The 19,014-nt window shown below is 47.0% G+C and overlaps 1 protein-coding gene across 5 annotated transcripts in view; it reads right to left on the bottom strand.

Moving 5' to 3' along the window:
- Positions 1-19,014, bottom strand: part of trpm2 (transient receptor potential cation channel, subfamily M, member 2) — an 81,065-nt gene that overhangs the window by 33,842 nt on the left and 28,209 nt on the right. For 4 of the 5 annotated variants that reach the window (XM_055871961.1, XM_055871960.1, XM_055871959.1 and 1 more), the window contains 8 exons: positions 17,087-17,232; positions 16,116-16,228; positions 15,573-15,677; positions 15,012-15,093; positions 13,090-13,239; positions 12,838-12,956; positions 12,112-12,244; positions 3,024-3,195 (listed from right to left, as the gene is read on the bottom strand). In XM_055871961.1, the coding sequence (XP_055727936.1) occupies positions 3,024-3,195; positions 12,112-12,244; positions 12,838-12,956; positions 13,090-13,239; positions 15,012-15,093; positions 15,573-15,677; positions 16,116-16,228; positions 17,087-17,232 (1,020 nt within the window). Of the gene's footprint in view, positions 1-3,023; positions 3,196-12,111; positions 12,245-12,837; positions 12,957-13,089; positions 13,240-15,011; positions 15,094-15,572; positions 15,678-15,919; positions 15,937-16,115; positions 16,229-17,086; positions 17,233-19,014 lie in introns of those variants that run through there. The other variant, XM_055871963.1, reaches the window with a different exon arrangement.

Consider the following 19,014-nt stretch of genomic DNA (forward strand, 5'->3'; position numbering starts at 1 on the left):
CAAAACATTTCCACTGCATTTCAGCCCTGCCACAAAAGGACCAGCTGACATCATGTCAGTGATTCTCTCGTTAACACAGGTATGAGTGTTGACGAGGACAAGGCTGGAGATCAATCTGTCATGCTGATTGAGTTCGAATAACAGATTGGAAGCTTCAAACGGAGGATGGTGCTTGGAATCATTGTTCTTCCTCTGTCAACCATGGTTACCTGCAAGGAAACACGTGCCGTCATCATTGTGCCGTCATCATTGTGTCGTCATCATTGCTTTGCACAAAAAGGGCTTCACAGGCAAGGATATTGCTGCCAGTAAGATTGCACTTAAATCAACCATTTATCGGATCATCAAGAACTTCAAGGAGAGCGGTTCAATTGTTGTGAAGAAGGCTTCAGGGCGCCCAAGAAAGTCCAGCAAGCGCCAGGACCGTCTCCTAAAGTTGATTCAGCTGCGGGATCGGGGCACCGCCAGTACAGAGCTTGCTCAGGAATGGCAGCAGGCAGGTGTGAGTGCATCTGCACGCACAGTGAGGCGAAGACTTTTGGAGGATGGCCTGGTGTCAAGAAGGGCAGCAAAGAAGACACTTCTCTCCAGGAAAAACATCAGGGACAGACTGATATTCTGCAAAAGGTACAAGGATTGGACTGCTGAGGACTGGGGTAAAGTAATTTTCTCTGATGAATCCCCTTTCCGATTGTTTGGGGCATCCGGAAAAAAGTTTGTCCGGAGAAGACAAGGTGAGCGCTACCATCAGTCCTGTGTCATGCCAACAGTAAAGCATCCTGAGGCCATTCATGTGTGGGGTTGCATCTCAGCCAAGGGAGTGGGCTCACTCACAATTTTGCCTAAGAACACAGCCATGAATAAAGAATGGTACCAACACATCCTCTGAGAGCAACTTCTCCCAACCATTCAGGAACAGTTTGGTGACGAACAATGCCTTTTCCAGCATGATGGAGCACCTTGCCATAAGGCAAAAGTGATAACTAAGTGGCTCGGGGAACAAAACATAGATATTTTGGGTCCATGACCAGGAATCTCCCCAGACCTTAATCCCATTGAGAACTTGTGGTCAATCCTCAAGAGGCGGGTGGACAAACAAAAACCCACAAACTCCAAGCATTGATTATGCAAGAATGGGCTGCCATCAGTCAGGATGTGGCCCAGAAGTTGACAGCATGCCAGGGCGGATTGCAGAGGTCTTGAAAAATAAGGGTCAACACTGCAAATATTGACTCTTTGCATCAACTTCATGTAATTGTAAATAAAAGCCTTTGACACTTATGAAATGCTTGTAATTATACTTCAGTATTCCATAGTAACATCTGACAAAAATATCTAAAGACACTGAAGCAGCAAACTTTGTGAAAATGTATATTTGTGTCATTCTCAAAACTTTTGGCCACGACTGTAGACAGCTGTGATAATTACGGATGATAACTTTCTTGGTAGATAAAAGGGTCTACAGGCAAAAGCTCCAGATTCCCTTCACACTAGAAGCAGGGCACCAGATGTTGTTTATGAAGAGGGGCATCCCTCCCCCTTTTGACTTGCCCGAGGCCTCCTTTGTCCGATCGTGCCGCTGCACGGAGAAACCGCCGAGATCTAAGTCCATAGAGTCATCCAGCCACGCCACGCCTGCCAACTTCTTATGGAATTGTCATGTTTGGCAATGGAGTTGGCAAGAGCACAAACACATCTGGACCAGGCTACTCAAACACATCTGGACCAGGCTACTCAAACAGGAACACAACCACATCTGGACCAGGCTACTCAAACACATCTGGACCAGGCTACTCAAACACATCTGGACCAGGCTACTCAAACACATCTGGACCAGGCTACTCAAACACATCTGGACCAGGCTACTCAAACACATCTGGACCAGGCTACTCAAACACATCTGGACCAGGCTACTCAAACAGGAACACAACCACATCTGGACCAGGCTACTCAAACAGGAACACAACCACATCTGTACCAGGCTACTCAAACAGGAACACAAACACATCTGGACCAGGCTACTCAAACACATCTGGACCAGGCTACTCAAACAGGAACACAACCACATCTGGACCAGGCTACTCAAACACATCTGGACCAGGCTACTCAAACAGGAACACAACCACATCTGGACCAGGCTACTCAAACAGGAACACAACCACATCTGGACCAGGCTACTCAAACACATCTGGACCAGGCTACTCAAACAGGAACACAACCACATCTGGACCAGGCTACTCAAACACATCTGGACCAGGCTACTCAAACACATCTGGACCAGGCTACTCAAACAGGAGCACAACCACATCTGGACCAGGCTACTCAAACACATCTGGACCAGGCTACTCAAACAGGAACACAACCACATCTGGACCAGGCTACTCAAACAGGAACACAACCACATCTGGACCAGGCTACTCAAACACATCTGGACCAGGCTACTCAAACAGGAACACAAACACATCTGGACCAGGCTACTCAAACACATCTGGACCAGGCTACTCAAACACATCTGGACCAGGCTACTCAAACAGGAACACAACCACATCTGGACCAGGCTACTCAAACACATCTGGACCAGGCTACTCAAACAGGAGCACAACCACATCTGGACCAGGCTACTCAAACACATCTGGACCAGGCTACCCAAACACATCTGGACCAGGCTACTCAAACACATCTGGACCAGGCTACTCAAACACATCTGGACCAGGCTACTCAAACACATCTGGACCAGGCTACTCAAACACATCTGGACCAGGCTACTCAAACACATCTGGACCAGGCTACTCAAACACATCTGGACCAGGCTACTCAAACAGCACATAGTAAAAATATAGAAAGACATACCTGCATAGATGAGGACGGTTCCTTTTCATCTGCACATCATTTGATCATGCTTCTACACCTGCATTGCTTGCTGTTTGGGGTTTTAGGCTGGGTTTCTGTACAGCACTTCATGACATCAACTGATGTAAGAAGGGCTTTATAAATACATTTGATTGATTGATCAGTTGACTTACTGTCGATGTTAGAGGGCATTTTCCCGAAGATGATAAGGTATGGTTCGTAGACGACCCCCCGGACGATCCAGTCCAGTCTGTCCTCGTTGTGGATGAGGATGCCCTGCTTAGCAACGCCGTATGCTACGACCCAGATACTCAGCAGGAACATGAAGAAGAACATATCCAACATCTGGAGGAGAGGAGAGAGATAACAAGTAGTTTAATACTACATGATGGTCCATAGCAGTCATCAACTTTACGAGGGGGACTCCTGTAGATTCAAGTAAAGGAGCCCTAAATGTTGTTATTAGCTTTTCTAGGCTTGGGGGCGGTATTTTCACGTCCGGATGAAAAGTGTGCCCAAAGTAAACTGCCTGCCACTCAGGCCCAGAAGCTAGGATATACATATAATTGGTAGATTTGGATAGAAAACACTCTGAAGTTTCTAAAACTGTTTGAATAATGTCTGTGGGTATAACAGAACTGATTTGGCAGGCGAAACCCAGAGCACAATCCATCCAGGGAATCTTTTGTAGTTGTAGTCAATCTTTTTTCCATAGGTTTTCTATGGTAAGCCCGTTTTAATAGAAATATGCCTGCAGTTCCTGTAGCTTCCACTAGATGTCAACAGTCTTTAGAAATTGGTTGATGTTTTTCTTTAGAGAAATGAAGAAGTACGGCAGTTCAGAACGAGGGTCCAGCCGAGTGCACTCTAATGTTTTGATGCGCGCGACCTGGAACGTGCTTTCTTTGTTTTCCTCCGGTATTGAACACAGTTTATCCCGTCTTAAATTTTATTGAGTATTTACGGAAAAAAATACCTAAAGTTGTATTAGGAAAGTTGTTTGAAATGTTTGGATCAAGATTACAGGTAACTTATAAGATATTTTGTAGTCATGTTGCGCAAGTTGGAACCTGTGTTTTTTTAATAAAACGAGCCAAATAAATGGACATTTTGGATATATAACGATGGAATTAATCGAACAAAAAGGACCATTTGTGATGTTTATGGGACATATTGGAGTGCCAACAGAAGTTCTTCAAAGGGAAGGCATGAATTAAATAGTTATTTCTGACTTTTGTGTCGCGCCTGGTGAGTTGAAATCGGATTTTCATGTGTTGGTATGCTGGGCGCTGTCCTCAGATTATCGCATGGTTTGCTTTCGCCGTAAAGCCTTTTAGAAATCTGACACGGTGGCTAGATTAACAAGTTCAGCTTTAATTTGGTGTATTGCACTTGTGAATGTATGAAAGTTAAATATTTGTAATAATTTTTGGGGAATTTGGCGCTCTGCCATTTCACCGGATGTTGTCAAATCGATCCCGTTAACGGGATTTGAGCCCAAATAAGTTTTTAAGGGCTGCATTCAGTATGTTTTTACATACTGGACTGTTCAATTGAATGTAAAATGCTGCTTTACTGAACGACCACTTGAAAAAACGTGGAGTGGTTGTGTTGTAAAGGAACGTTCTGTGGAAACGTGTTGTTCGGTACAAACCATTCAACAGAGTAGGAAACGTTCAACTGAACACACCTCTGCTGTCTCTCTCTCTGTTAAAACGTCTGGTTTCAGAGCCCTTCAGAACAGGACTTGAATGGCAGTCTATGGCAGGCGAAAACAGATGTTTTTTTATTGGCTGATCTCTCAGTCCATCACCATCTTCTAGAACCTCCAAACTCTTTGTGGATTTCAAAGAACGACCAGTGCAAGTAATGGGATAAACAAGGAAGTGGGTTCGGGAAATTAAAAAGTATGTATCTCAGAAAAAGTTTGTACATATATACTTTACATGCCTAAACTCAGAATCATCTAGAAGAAGATGACACTACAGCGTCCGTTTTACAGCCTCCTGAACAATTCTTCTATTTTAGTGTTTTTTTTACGTGGATCTTAACTTTGTTTTGTACATCATCATCTCCACCATCATTTCCTATTAACAATAACAGCTTCTGGACATCAGAAAACCACTAACCGCGATTTGGTTGAACTAGTCAGCAGCTCTGGATGTCAACCAGGCCCTACTCCATCCTAAGAGGAAAAAAGAGGCAGGAGAGGCGGCCTCCTAACGAGATTACGTCGACGAACAAATACACCGGTTTTTCTTTTTTCTGTTGGTGAACGTACAGTCACTGGAGAACAAACTGGATGAACTCCGTACGAGACCTTCTCAACGGGATGAAACTGTCTCTCATGAGGACCGGGAAAGGAAGACACAGAGTTACCTCTGCTGCAGAGGATACGTTCATTAGTTCAATTTAATTACGACATCAACGGCACCTGAAGAACTGGAATATTCTATGTTTCTAAAACAAGGACATGGATAATATCAGTGGTGGAAAAAGTACCCAATTGTCATACTTGAGTAAAAGTAAAGATACCTTAATAGAAAATTACTAAAGTAAAAGTGAAATTCTACTTGAGTAAAAGTATTTAATTTTAAATATACTTAAGTATCAAATGTATATCGAATTGCTAAAATATGCTTAAGTATCAAAAGTAAAAGTATAAATAATTTTCTAATTCCTTCTATTAAGCAAACCAGACGACACAATGTTTGTGTTTTTTTAATTTACGGACACTCCAACACTCAGAAATAATACATAAGAAGCTTTTGTGTTTAGTGATTCTGCCAGATCAGAGCCAGTGGAGATAACCATGGATGTTCAATTGATAAGTGAATTGGATCATTTTCCTTTCCTGCTTAGCATTCAAAATGTAACGAGAACCTTTGGGTGTCAGTGAAAATGTATGGAGTAAAAAGTACATTATTTTCTTTAGGAATGTAGTGAAGTAAAAGTTGTCAAAAATATAAATAGTCAAGTAAAGTACAGATACCCCAAAAAACGACTTAAGTAGTACTTTACACCACTGGATAATATATATATCTCAAAGGTTTATCGTCCAGGCCGATTTCAAGAACTTAGAAAGTTTCTTCAAGTGCAGTCGCAAAAACCAAGCGCTGATGAAACTGTCTCTCATGAGGACCGTTACAGGAAAGGAAGACACAGAGTTACCTCTGCTGCAGAGGATAAGTTCATTAGTTCAATTTAATTACGTTCATTAGAGTTACCAGCCTCAGAAATTGCAGCCCAAATAAATGCTTCACAGAGTTCAAGTAACAGACACATCTCAACATCAGCTGTTCAGAGGAGACTGTGTGAATCAGGCCTTCATGGTTGAATTGCTGCAAAGAAACCACTACTAAAGGACACCAATAATAATAAGAGACTTGCTTGGGCCAAGAAACACGAGCAATGGACATTAGACCGGTGGAAATCTGCCCTTTGGTCTGATGAGTCCAAATGTGAGATTTTTGGTTCCAACCGCCGTGTCTGTGAGATGCAGGGTAGGTGAATGGATGATCTCCGCATGTGTGGTTTCCACCGGGAAGCATGGAGGAGGAGGTGTGATGGTGTGGGGGTGATTTGCTGGTGACACTGTCTGTGATTTATTTAGAATTCAAGGTATACTTAACCAGCATGGCTACCACAGCATTCTGCATCATCCCATCCCATCTGGTTTGCGCTTAGTGGGACTATCATTTGTTTTTCAACAGGACAATGACCCAACACACCTCCAGGCTGTGTAAGGGCTATTTTACCAAGAAGGAGAGTGATGTAAGTGGCCTCCCCAATCACCTGACTTCAACCCAATTGAAATGGTTTGGGATGAGTTGGACCGCAGAGTGAAGGAAAAGCAGACAATAAGTGCTCAGCACATGTGGGAACTCCTTCAAGACTGTTGGAAAATCATTCTAGGTGAAGCTGGTTGAGAGAATGCCAAGAGTGTGCAAAGCTGTCATGAAGGCAAAGGGTGGCTACTTTGAAGAATCTCAAATCTAAAATATATTTAGATTTGTTTAACACTTTTTGGGAACTACATGATTCCATATGTGTTATTTCAGTCTTGATGTCTTCACTATTTTTATTTATTTTTTATTTCACCTTTATTTAACCAGGTAGGCTAGTTGAGAACAAGTTCTCATTTGCAACTGCGACCTGGCCAAGATAAAGCATAGCAGTGTGAACAGACAACAACACAGAGTTACACATGGAGTAAACAATAAACAAGTCAATAACATAGTAGGAAAAAAAAAGAGAATCTATATACAATGTGTGCAAAAGGCATGAGGTAGGCAATAAATAGGCCATAGGAGCGAATAATTACAATTTAGCAGATTAACACTGGAGTGATAAATCATCAGATGATCATGTGCAAGTAGAGATACTGGTGTGCAAAAGAGCAGAAAAGTAAATAAATAAAAACAGTATGGGGGTGAGGTAGGTAAATTGGGTGGGCTATATACCGATGGACTATGTACAGCTGCAGCGATCGGTTAGCTGCTCAGATAGCAGATGTTTAAAGTTGTTGAGGGAGATAAAAGTCTCCAACTTCAGAGATTTTTGCAATTCGTTCCAGTCGCAGGCAGCAGAGAACTGGAAGGAAAGGCGGCCAAATGAGGTTTTGGCTTTAGGGATGATCAGTGAGATACACCTGCTGGAGCGCGTGCTAAGGGTGGGTGTTGCCATCGTGACCAGTGAACTGAGATAAGGCGGCACTTTACCTAGCATAGCCTTGTAGATGACCTGGAGCCAGTGGGTCTGACGACGAACATGTAGCGAGGGCCAGCCGACTAGAGCATTCAGGTCGCAGTGGTGGGTGGTATAAGGTGCTTTAGTAACAAAACGGATGGCACTGTGATAGACTGCATCCAGTTTGCTGAGTAGAGTGTTGGAAGCTATTTTGTAGATGACATCGCCGAAGTTGAGGATCGGTAGGATAGTCAGTTTTACTAGGGTAAGTTTGGCGGCGTGAGTGAAGGAGGCTTTGTTGCGAAATAGAAAGCCGACTCTAGATTTGATTTTGGATTGGAGATGTTTGATATGAGTCTGGAAGGAGAGTTTGCAGTCTAGCCAGACACCTAGGTACTTATAGATGTCCACATATTCTAGGTCGGAACCGGGCAGGGTGGTGATTCTAGTCGGGCGTGCGGGTGCAGGCAGCGAACGGTTGAAAAGCATGCATTTGGTTTTACTAGCGTTTAAGAGCAGTTGGAGGCCACGGAAGGAGTGTTGTATGGCATTGAAGCTCGTTTGGAGGTTAGATAGCACAGTGTCCAAGGAAGGGCCAGAAGTATACAGAATGGTGTCGTCTGCGTAGAGGTGGATCAGGGAATCGCCCGCAGCAAGAGCAACATCATTGATATATACAGAGAAAAGAGTCGGCTCGAGAATTGAACCCTGTGGTACCCCCATAGAGACTGCCAGAGGACCGGACAACATGCCCTCCGATTTGACACACTGAACTCTGTCTGCAAAGTAGTTGGTGAACCAGACAAGGCAGTCATTCGAAAAACCGAGGCTACTGAGTCTGCCGATAAGAATATGGTGATTGACAGAGTCGAAAGCCTTGGCCAGGTCGATGAAGACGGCTGCACAGTACTGTCTTTTATCGATGGCGGTTATGATATCGTTTAGTACCTTGAGCGTGGCTGAGGTGCACCCGTGACCGGCTCGGAAACCAGATTGCACAGCGGAGAAGGTACGGTGGGATTCGAGATGGTCAGTGATCTATTTGTTGACTTGGCTTTCGAAGACCTTAGATGGGATGGATGGATATAGGTCTGTAACAGTTTGGGTCCAGGGTGTCACCCCCTTTGAAGAGGGGGATGACCGCGGCAGCTTTCCAATCCTTGGGGATCTCAGATGATACAAAGGAGAGGTTGAACAGGCTGGTAATAGGGGGTGCGACAATGGCGGCGGACAGTTTCAGAAATAGAGGGTCCAGATTGTCAAGCCCAGCTGATTTGTATGGGTCCATGTTTTGCAGCTCTTTCCGAACATCTGCTATCTGGATTTGGGTAAAGGAGAAGCTGGGGAGGCTTGGGCGAGTAGCAGTGGGGGGGGAGCTGTTGGCCAAGGTTGGAGTAGCCAGGAGGAAGGCATGGCCAGCCGTTGAGAAATGCTTGTTGAAGTTTTCGATTATCACGGATTTATCGGTGGTGACCGTGTTATCTAGCCTCAGTGCAGTGGGCAGCTGGGAGGAGGTGCTCTTGTTCTCCATGGACTTTACAGTGTCCCAGAACTTTTTGGAGTTAGAGCTACAGGATGCAAATTTCTGCTTGAAAAACCTGGCCTTTGCTTTCCTGACTGACTGCGTGTATTGGTTCCTGACTTCCCTGAACAGTTGCATATCGTGGGGACTCTTCGATGCTATTGCAGTTCACCACAGGATGTTTTTGTGCTGGTCGAGGGCAGTCAGGTCTGGAGTGAACCAAGGGCTATATCTGTTCTTAGTTCTGCATTTTTTGAACGGAGCATGCTTGTCTAACATGGTGAGGAAGTAACTTTTAAAGAATGACCAGGCATCCTCAACTGACGGGATGAGGTCAATATCCTTCCAGGGTACCCGGGCCAGGTCGATTAGAAAGGCCTGCTCGCAGAAGTGTTTTAGGGAGCGTTTGACAGTGATGAGGGGTGGTCGTTTGACCGCGGACCCGTAGCGGATACAGGCAATGAGGCAGTGATCGCTGAGATCCTGATTGAAGACAGCAGAGGTGTATTTGGAGGGCAAGTTGGTCAGGATAATGTCTATTAGGGTGCCCATGTTTACGGATTTAGGGTTGTACCTGGTGGGTTCCTTGATGATTTGTGTGAGATTGAGGGCATCTAGCTTAGATTGTAGGACTGCCGGGGTGTTAAGCATATCCCAGTTTAGGTCACCTAACAGAACAAACTCTGAAGATAGATGGGGGGCGATCAATTCACAGATGGTGTCCAGGGCACAGCTGGGAGTTGAGGGGGGTCGGTAGCAGGCGGCAACAGTGAGAGACTTATTTCTGGAGAGATTCATTTTTAAAATTAGAAGTTCGAACTGTTTGGGCATAGACCTGGAAAGTATGACAGAACTTTGCAAGTTATCTCTGCAGTAGATTGCAACTCCTCCCCCTTTGGCAGTTCTATCTTGACGGAAAGTGTTATAGTTGGGTATGGAAATCTCAGAATTTTTGGTGGCCTTCCTAAGCCAGGATTCAGACACGGCAAGGACATCAGGGTTGGCAGAGTGTGCTAAAGCGGTGAGTAAGACAAACTTAGGGAGGAGGCTTCTGATGTTGACATGCATGAAACCAAGGCTTTTTCGATCGCAGTCAACAAATGAGGGTGCCTGGGGACATGCAGGGCCTGGGTTTACCTCCACATCACCCGAGGAACAGAGGAGTAGTAGGATGAGGGTGCGGCTAAAGGCTATCAAAACTGGTCGCCTAGAGCGTTGGGGACAAGGAATAAAAGGAGCATATTTATGGGCATGGTAGAATATATTCAGGGCATAATGTGCAGACAGGGGTATGGTGGGGTGCGGGTACAGCGGAGGTAAGCCCAGGCACTGGGTGATGATAAGAGAGGTTGTATCTCTGGACATGCTGGTCTCAATGGGTGAGGTCACCGCATGTGTGGGGGGTGGGACAAAGGAGGTATCAGAGGTATAAGGAGTGGAACTACGGGCTCCATTGTAAACTAAAACAATGATAACTAGCCTGAACAACAGTATACAAGGCATATTGATATTTGAGAGAGACATACAGTAAGGCATAAAGTGATTGCAGGTCTTGATTGGGAGAGCTAGCTAAAACAACAGGTGAGACAACAGCAGCTGGTCAGCTAACACAACAACAGCAGGTAAAATGGCGATGACTAGGCAGAGAGGGTCGGATTAACTACACACAGAGCCTGAGTTCGCGGCTGGGGCCAACAGATAAACACAAATAAACAGAATGGAGTACCGTGATTAATGGACAGTCCAGCAGGCATCAGCTATGTAGCCAAGTGATCATAGTGTCCAGGGGGCAGCAGTAGATGGAACAGGGAAGCCGCCACTACGCTAGCACGCGGCGTTTAAAGTTAGTAGCCCGGGGGTGGTCTGCTCAGACGGAGGGGGTCTGCTCAGACGGAGGGGGTCTGCTCAGACGGAGGCCGGTTGAGGGCACAGCGGATGGAGTATTCGTCGGCAGACCAGACGTGGTGGTGCAGCGGGGCGCCGTGTCGACAGAGAATCCAAGCCAGATGGCGAAAGAGGTATTGTAGAATTTTGTTTGCTAACTGGTGCTAGCTTCGTGGCAGTGGCGCTAGCTGCAAGCTGTGAGCTAGCTAGCTGCAAGCTGTGAGCTAGCTAGCTGCAAGCTGTGAGCTAGCTAGCTGCAAGCTAGCTGTGAGGATCAGAAGTAGTGGCTCAGGGATTACGGCAGGAATCCGGCGTTGTTGTGGAGAGACAGTCCGATGCTGGTAGATTGGTGAGTAATATCCAGGCTAAGAACAGGGCTGGTGTCTGTGCAGAAGGTAAAAGCCGCTAGCAGTGGCTAAAAATGACTAAATAGCTTGTAGCTGATTAGCTGGTTAGCTACTGGAGATTCTTGAATGTGTTCCAAAGTTACAAATAATAGCGATTCCGTATCACATTGGGTGAGGCAGGTTACCGGAAGGTATAATCGATTTAAAAATCGAAAAGAGATAGAAAAAAAACAAATTCTACAATGTAGAAAATAGTACAAATAAAGAAAACACACTTGAATGAATAGGTGTGTCCAAACCTTTGACTGGTATATTTTCTTTATTATTTATTTCACCTTTATTTAACCAGGTAGGCAAGTTGAGAACAAGTTCTCATTTACAACTGCGACCTGGCCAAGATAAAGCAAAGCAGTGCGACACAAACAACACAGTTACACATGGAATAAACAAACATACAGTCAATAATAAAGTGGAATACAGTGTGTGCAATTTATTGTTTTATCCACATGTGTATGTTATGCCTAACCGTAGCCTTAAATTAAGACCAAAAAGCTTATTTTTGTTTTCCTGAATTTCTAAGTTATAGCCGACTTTGACTTTGTGGCTGTGGTAACTATTTGAAAGGGCAGTGAATTCTCTGCTACTTTGAGAACTTGTAAAACAAGCCTCCTGTGTGTTAGATGCAGATGGTTAACTGGTGTTAGCTTTATAAAGCCTGATGTAGTTTGTTGATATTCAACATTTTTACACAACTACAGCGGCTCACAATAGTCTAGACACAATAACAGGAAGTTAATGTGTATCAATCCATCCTCTCACCATTCTCCTGACGATGATGATCTTGGGGCCCAGAGTTTTACTGATGATGAAGATGGCCATGAGACGAAGACAGAAGATGATGAAGTCGATACACAGGATGACCTTCCCTGCATAGAACAACCTGGTGGTCAGTCTGCAAGTGAAATATACAGTAGATCAGTAGTATGAGGTCATCTCTCGTGATAGACATGAACGCTGGAATCATTAATGGTGAAACGGCCATTTGCTGTATTACATTTCTACTGCGCGAACAACAGCATGTGGAGCTGTTACCCCACAGCGGAGTCCATATTTAACGTTAGCTAGCGTTCCCTACAGCGCAGTCCATCTTTAACGTTAGCTAGCGTTTCCTACAGCGCAGTCCATATTTAACGTTAGCTTGCGTTCCCTACAGCGCAGTCCATCTTTAACGTTAGCTAGCGTTTCCTACAGCGCAGTCCATATTTAACGTTAGCTTGCGTTTCCTACAGCGCAGTCCATCTTTAACGTTAGCTAGCGTTTCCTACAGCGCAGTCCATATTTAACGTAGCTAGCGTTCCCCACAGCGGAGTCCATCTTTAACGTTAGCTAGCGTTCCCTACAGCGCAGTCCATCTTTAACGCTAACTAGCGTTCCCTACAGCGCAGTCCATTTTTAACGCTAGCTAGCGTTCCCTACAGTGGAGTCCATATTTAATGCTACCGAGCGTTAGAGGAAGAAGAAAATGAGGAAGAGGAGGCAGCTCACCTGAAGGCCAGGCCGATGAGGAAGAGCAGGATGGACAGAAAGTCTAGAATGTTCCACATGTCATTAATGTACATATCAGCCTTCTTACGGAACCCAAACCCATCTGGGTCATGGAACAGCTGAGGGCACAAACAACACATTGTTAATACTGTAGACACATCCATCTCCTAACGGCATACTCGTTTGGCTAATCTATTTTGACTTTAAGTAGAATAGGATGTGTGTGCGTGAGCACAGGACAAGGTGTCTCACCTGTCGGATCTCCTCACAGACCAATGAGATGAGCCAGACATAGAGAAGCCCCTCCCTCCAGGAGGGCGTGGCCTGGAAGTCGATCATCAGCACCACAGAGAACAGCAGCAGGAAGCTGAAGTAGGACAAGATGTTCCAGTAGAACTTCACCTGGGGAGAGGTCAACAGAGGTCAGGGGCCAGGTAAGGTTTAACAACAACAGTAGAACTTCACCTGTATGGGGAGAGGTCAACAGAGGTCAGGGGCCAGGTAAGGTTTAACAACAACAGTAGAACTTCACCTGTATGGGGAGAGGTCAACAGAGGTCAGGGGCCAGGTAAGGTTTAACAACAACAGTAGAACTTCACCTGGGGAGAGGTCAACAGAGGTCAGGGGCCAGGTAAGGTTTAACAACAACAGTAGAACTTCACCTGGGGAGAGGTCAACAGAGGTCAAGGGCCAGGTAATGGTTAACAACAACAGTAGAACTTCAACTGTATGGGGAGAGGTCAACAGAGGTTAGGGGCCAGGTAAGGTTTAACAACAACAGTAGAACTTCACCTGGGGAGAGGTCAACAGAGGTCAGGGGCCAGGTAAGGTTAACAACAACAGTAGAACTTCAACTGTATGGGGAGAGGTCAACAGAGGTTAGGGGCCAGGTAAGGTTTAACAACAACAGTAGAACTTCACCTGGGGAGAGGTCAACAGAGGTCAGGGGCCAGGTAAGGTTAACAACAACAGTAGAACTTCAACTGTATGGGGAGAGGTCAACAGAGGTCAGGGGCCAGGTAAGGTTAACAACAACAGTAGAACTTCACCTGTATGGGGAGAGGTCAACAGAGATCAGGGGCCAGGTAATGGTTAACAACAACAGTAGAACTTCACCTGTATGGGGAGAGGTCAACAGAGGTCAGGGGTCAGGTAATGGTTAACAACAACAGTAGAACTTCACCTGTATGGGGAGAGGTCAACAGAGGTCAGGGGCCAGGTAATGGTTAACAACAACAGTAGAACTTCACCTGGGGAGAGGTCAACAGAGGTCAGGGGCCAGGTAATGGTTAACAACAACAGTAGAACTTCACCTGTATGGGGAGAGGTCAACAGAGGTCAGGGGCCAGGTAAGGTTAACAACAACAGTTGAACTTCACCTGTATGGGGAGAGGTCAACAGAGGTCAGGGGTCAGGTAAGGTTTAACAACAACAGTAGAACTTCACCTGGGGAGAGGTCAACAGAGGTCAGGGGCCAGGTAAGGTTTAACAGCAACAGTTGAACTTCACCACAGAGGTCAGGGGTCAGGTAATGGTTAACAACAACAGTTGAACTTCACCTGGGGAGAGGTCAACAGAGGTCAGGGGCCAGGAAGGTTTAACAGCAACAGTTGAACTTCACCACAGACGTCAGGGGTCAGGTAAGGGTTAAAAACAACAGCAGAACTCCCCCTGGGGAGAGGTCAACAGAGGTCAAGGGTTAGGGGTTGGGTAAGGGTTAAAAACAACAACAGAACTTCCCCTGGGGAGAGGTCAACAGAGGTCAAGGGTGAGGGGTTGGGTAAGGGTTTACCTGGGGAGAGGTCAACATAGATCAAGGGTGAGGGATTGGGTAAGGGTTTACCTGAGGAGAGATCAACAGAGGTCAGGGGTGAAGGGTTGGGTAAGGGTTAAAAACAGCAGCAGAACTTCCCCTGGGGAGAGGTCAACAGAGGTCAAGGGTGAGGGGTTGGGTAAGGGTTAAAAACAACAGCAGAACTTCCCCTGAGGAGAGGTCAACAGAGGTCAAGGGTGAGGGGTTGGGTAAGGGTTAAAAACAACAACATAACTTCCCCTGAGGAGAGGTCAACAGAGGTCAAGGGTGAGGGGTTGGGTAAGGGTTAAAAACAACAACATAACTTCCCCTGGGGAGAGGTCAACAGAGATCAAGGGTGAGGGGTTGGGTAAGGGTTTACCTGAGGAGAGGTGAAGAGGCTGACCAGCCGGGTGGAGACTGTCAACGGTTTCAGACCCAGAGGGATCCTGGCAAGGAGGTCACTAAGGGGGTAGACGGCAAGGGTGAGAGGTGTCAGGTAGGTGTTTATAGATGCAGAATGTAAACCAATGCATCAGAAATGTCACCCTTTGTCCTTCTAGTGCACTACTTTCATAGGGAATAGGGGAACATCTGGGACACATCCTCAGTCTACTTTTATAGGGAATAGGGGGCCATCTGGGACAGACTCTCAGTCTAGTTTTATAGGGAATAGGGAGCCATCTGGGACAGACTCTCAGTCTAGTTTTATAGGGAATAGGGGTCCATCTGGGACAGACTCTCAGTCTACTTTTATAGGGAATAGGGGGCCATCTGGGACAGACTCTCAGTCTACTTTTATAGGGAATAGGGGGCCATCTGGGACACATCCTCAGTCTACTTTTATAGGGAATAGGGGGCCATCTGGGACACATCCTCAGTTTTCTTTTATAGGGAATAGGAGGCCATCTGGGACAGACTCTCAGTGTATAATCAGACTCACTGTACAGGAGGCTTCCTCCTGGTGCAGGCCTGGCTTCCTGTTAATGACTCCATGGTGAGCAGCTCAGCACTCCTCTCTGCCTCTCTCTGGATGGACTCATCACGCCTGGGGGATCAGAGAGGATATTACTCAGCCAGACCATGCTCAGCGTGGTGTCAATTATACATCCAGTTAGATTCACTTCCCTGAGTGAGCAAGATGGCAGTTCAGTCTTTTCCCATTGGGTGTTGCTGCCACCATGTGGTGTGCCTGAGGTTTTACCACATTCTCTCTCCTCACCCAGACTCTGTCCTCCTATATCTGGTAAACCACTACATTGTTACAGAGCTGTGGCCACCAGTACCTACCTGAATCCCAGGAAGCCAGTGTAGATGAGCAGGAAGAACAGCACAGAGCAGCACCCTTCACAGAAGGGTTACGGGACAGAGTTAAGGGTTAGGGGGCCGGGGTTAGGGGACAAGGTTATGGACCATGGTTAGGGGTTAGGGGCCAGGGATAGAGGTTAGGGCTTAGGGGCAAGGTTAGGGGTCAGAGGTTATTTACCTGAATCCCAGGAAGCCAGTGTAAATGAGAGGGAAGAACAGCATACATAGCAGCACCCTCCACAGAGGATTGTCCGCCGCCAGCTCCCCACACCAGATCTGGGTCAGGAGAGCCTGGGGGAAACAGAACAGAAAACTCAGGACCAGATCTGGGTCAGGAGAGCCTGGAGGAAACAGAACGGAAAACTCAGGACCAGATCTGGATCAGGAGAGCCTGGGGGAGACAGAACAGACGACTCGGAACCAGTTATGGATCAGGAGAGCCTGGGGGAGACAGAACAGACGACTCGGGACCAGATCTGGATCAGGAGAGCCTGGGGGAGACAGAACAGACTCAGAACCAGATCTGGGTCAGGAGAGCTTGGGGGAGACAGAACAGACGACTCGGGACCAGATCTGGATCAGGAGAGCCTGGGGGAGACAGAACATACGACTCGGAACCAGTTCTGGGTCAGGAGAGCCTGGGGGAGACAGAACAGACGACTCGGGACCAGTTCTGGATCAGGAGAGCCTGGGGGAGACAGAACAGACGACTCGGGACCAGTTCTGGATCAGGGGAGCCTGGGGGAGACAGAACAGACGACTCGGGACCAGATCTGGGGGAGACAGAACAGACGACTCGAGACCAGTTCTGGATCAGGGGAGCCTGGGGGAGACAGAACAGACGACTCGGGACCAGATCTGGATCAGGAGAGCCTGGGGGAGACAGAACAGACGACTCGAGACCAGTTCTGGATCAGGAGAGCCTGGGGGAGACAGAACAGACGACTCAGAACCATTCACAGACACAGTGCTACACAACACACAACAGGGAACACCTGCTTTAGAAACAGTTTGATCCACTAGATCTCACAAGACCAAAGGCAGTGTAAGGAAAATATTTGTGAGAAGTGTGATTAATTAAATACAATTCAAAAGGGTAGTGATAATATAACTGGAGTTACCTGAACCCCAGAATGACCTTTAACCTACCTGAACCCCAGAGTGAGCAACAAAGCTCTTGTCATCAGCCTCCAGAGCCAGCCTCAGACAAGTGGTTTGACCCCAGGATGAAGAGACCCGGATTAGCAGCCTCTGGGCACGCTCCTCATCACAGCAGTGGCACTCACTGAACACACCTGAGACAACACACACACAGGACATACACTGAACACACCTGAGACAACACACACACAGGACATACACTGAACACACCTGAGACAACACACACACACACACAGGACATACACTGAACACACCTGACAGACAGGACCACTCACTGAACACAGCTAAGAGAGACAGGACTTGGTCACTCAGTCTCACCACAAGATAACAGGACTGGCAGATGGGAGACTAATTTGTAAAAGAACAAAGTCTGCTCATTCATTTCCAGTGCTTGACTTGGACTGAAATAGATGTCGATACTCAGTTTTGGTGCCGGTAAAATTTATATTTCGGTGCAGGGCCCGGTTGCATAAAACATCTTGAGTTTCCCTTCAGAGTTTACTTGAAGGAATGCTTTTCCCTTAAATAAGGGAATTGTTTAAGGGTGTTGCATAGAGCCCCCCCAAAACATTTCCTTAGGTAAGGGCATAATTGAAGGTGTTTTATGGTAGTTTGAAGGCATGTACGGTTACCACGGAGAAAACCTGATTCACTGACTGAACATCTCTCAAACAGATCACAAATTAGAACTTCTATCTTCAAGAGCGGGAGCGGTCTAGCGAGGGCACGTGGCTTGGTGAAGCTCATACAATGAGGAACTAGAGCGTGAGCCGTCTAGCGAGGACACGTGGCTTGGTGAAGCTCATACAATGAGGAACTAGAGCGTGAGCCGTCTAGCGAGGACACGTGGCTTGGTGAAGCTCATACAATGAGGAACTAGAGCGTGAGCGGTCTAGCGAGGGCACGTGGCTTGGTGAAGCTCATACAATGAGGAACTAGAGCGTGAGCCGTCTAGCGAGGACACGTGGCTTGGTGAAGCTCATACAATGAGGAACTAGAGCGTGAGCCGTCTAGCGAGGACACGTGGCTTGGTGAAGCTCATACAATGAGGAACTAGAGCGCGAGCCGTCTAGCGAGGACACGTGGCTTGGTGAAGCTCATACAATGAGGAACTAGAGCGCGAGCCGTCTAGCGAGGGCACGTGGCTTGGTGAAGCTCATACAATGAGGAACTAGAGCGCGAGCCGTCTAGCGAGGGCACGTGGCTTGGTGAAGCTCATACAATGAGGAACTAGAGCGCGAGCCGTCTAGCGAGGACACGTGGCTTGGTGAAGCTCATACAATGAGGAACTAGAGCGTGAGCCGTCTAGCGAGGACACGTGGCTTGGTGAAGCTCATACAATGAGGAACTAGAGCGCGAGCCGTCTAGCGAGGGCACGTGGCTTGGTGAAGCTCATACAATGAGGAACTAGAGCGTGAGCCGTCTAGCGAGGACACGTGGCTTGGTGAAGCTCATACAATGAGGAACTAGAGCGTGAGCCGTCTAGCGAGGACACGTGGCTTGGTGAAGCTCATACAATGAGGAACTAGAGCGCGAGCCGTCTAGCGAGGGCACGTGGCTTGGTGAAGCTCATACAATGAGGAACTAGAGCGCGAGCCGTCTAGCGAGGGCACGTGGCTTGGTGAAGCTCATACAATGAGGAACTAGAGCGCGAGCCGTCTAGCGAGGGCACGTGGCTTGGTGAAGCTCATACAATGAGGAACTAGAGCGTGAGCCGTCTAGCGAGGACACGTGGCTTGGTGAAGCTCATACAATGAGGAACTAGAGCGCGAGCCGTCTAGCGAGGGCACGTGGCTTGGTGAAGCTCATACAATGAGGAACTAGAGCGTGAGCCGTCTAGCGAGGACACGTGGCTTGGTGAAGCTCATACAATGAGGAACTAGAGCGTGAGCCGTCTAGCGAGGACACGTGGCTTG

This window comes from Salvelinus fontinalis, chromosome 19 (genome assembly GCF_029448725.1).
Source record: "Salvelinus fontinalis isolate EN_2023a chromosome 19, ASM2944872v1, whole genome shotgun sequence".
Classification (NCBI taxonomy): domain Eukaryota; kingdom Metazoa; phylum Chordata; class Actinopteri; order Salmoniformes; family Salmonidae; genus Salvelinus; species Salvelinus fontinalis.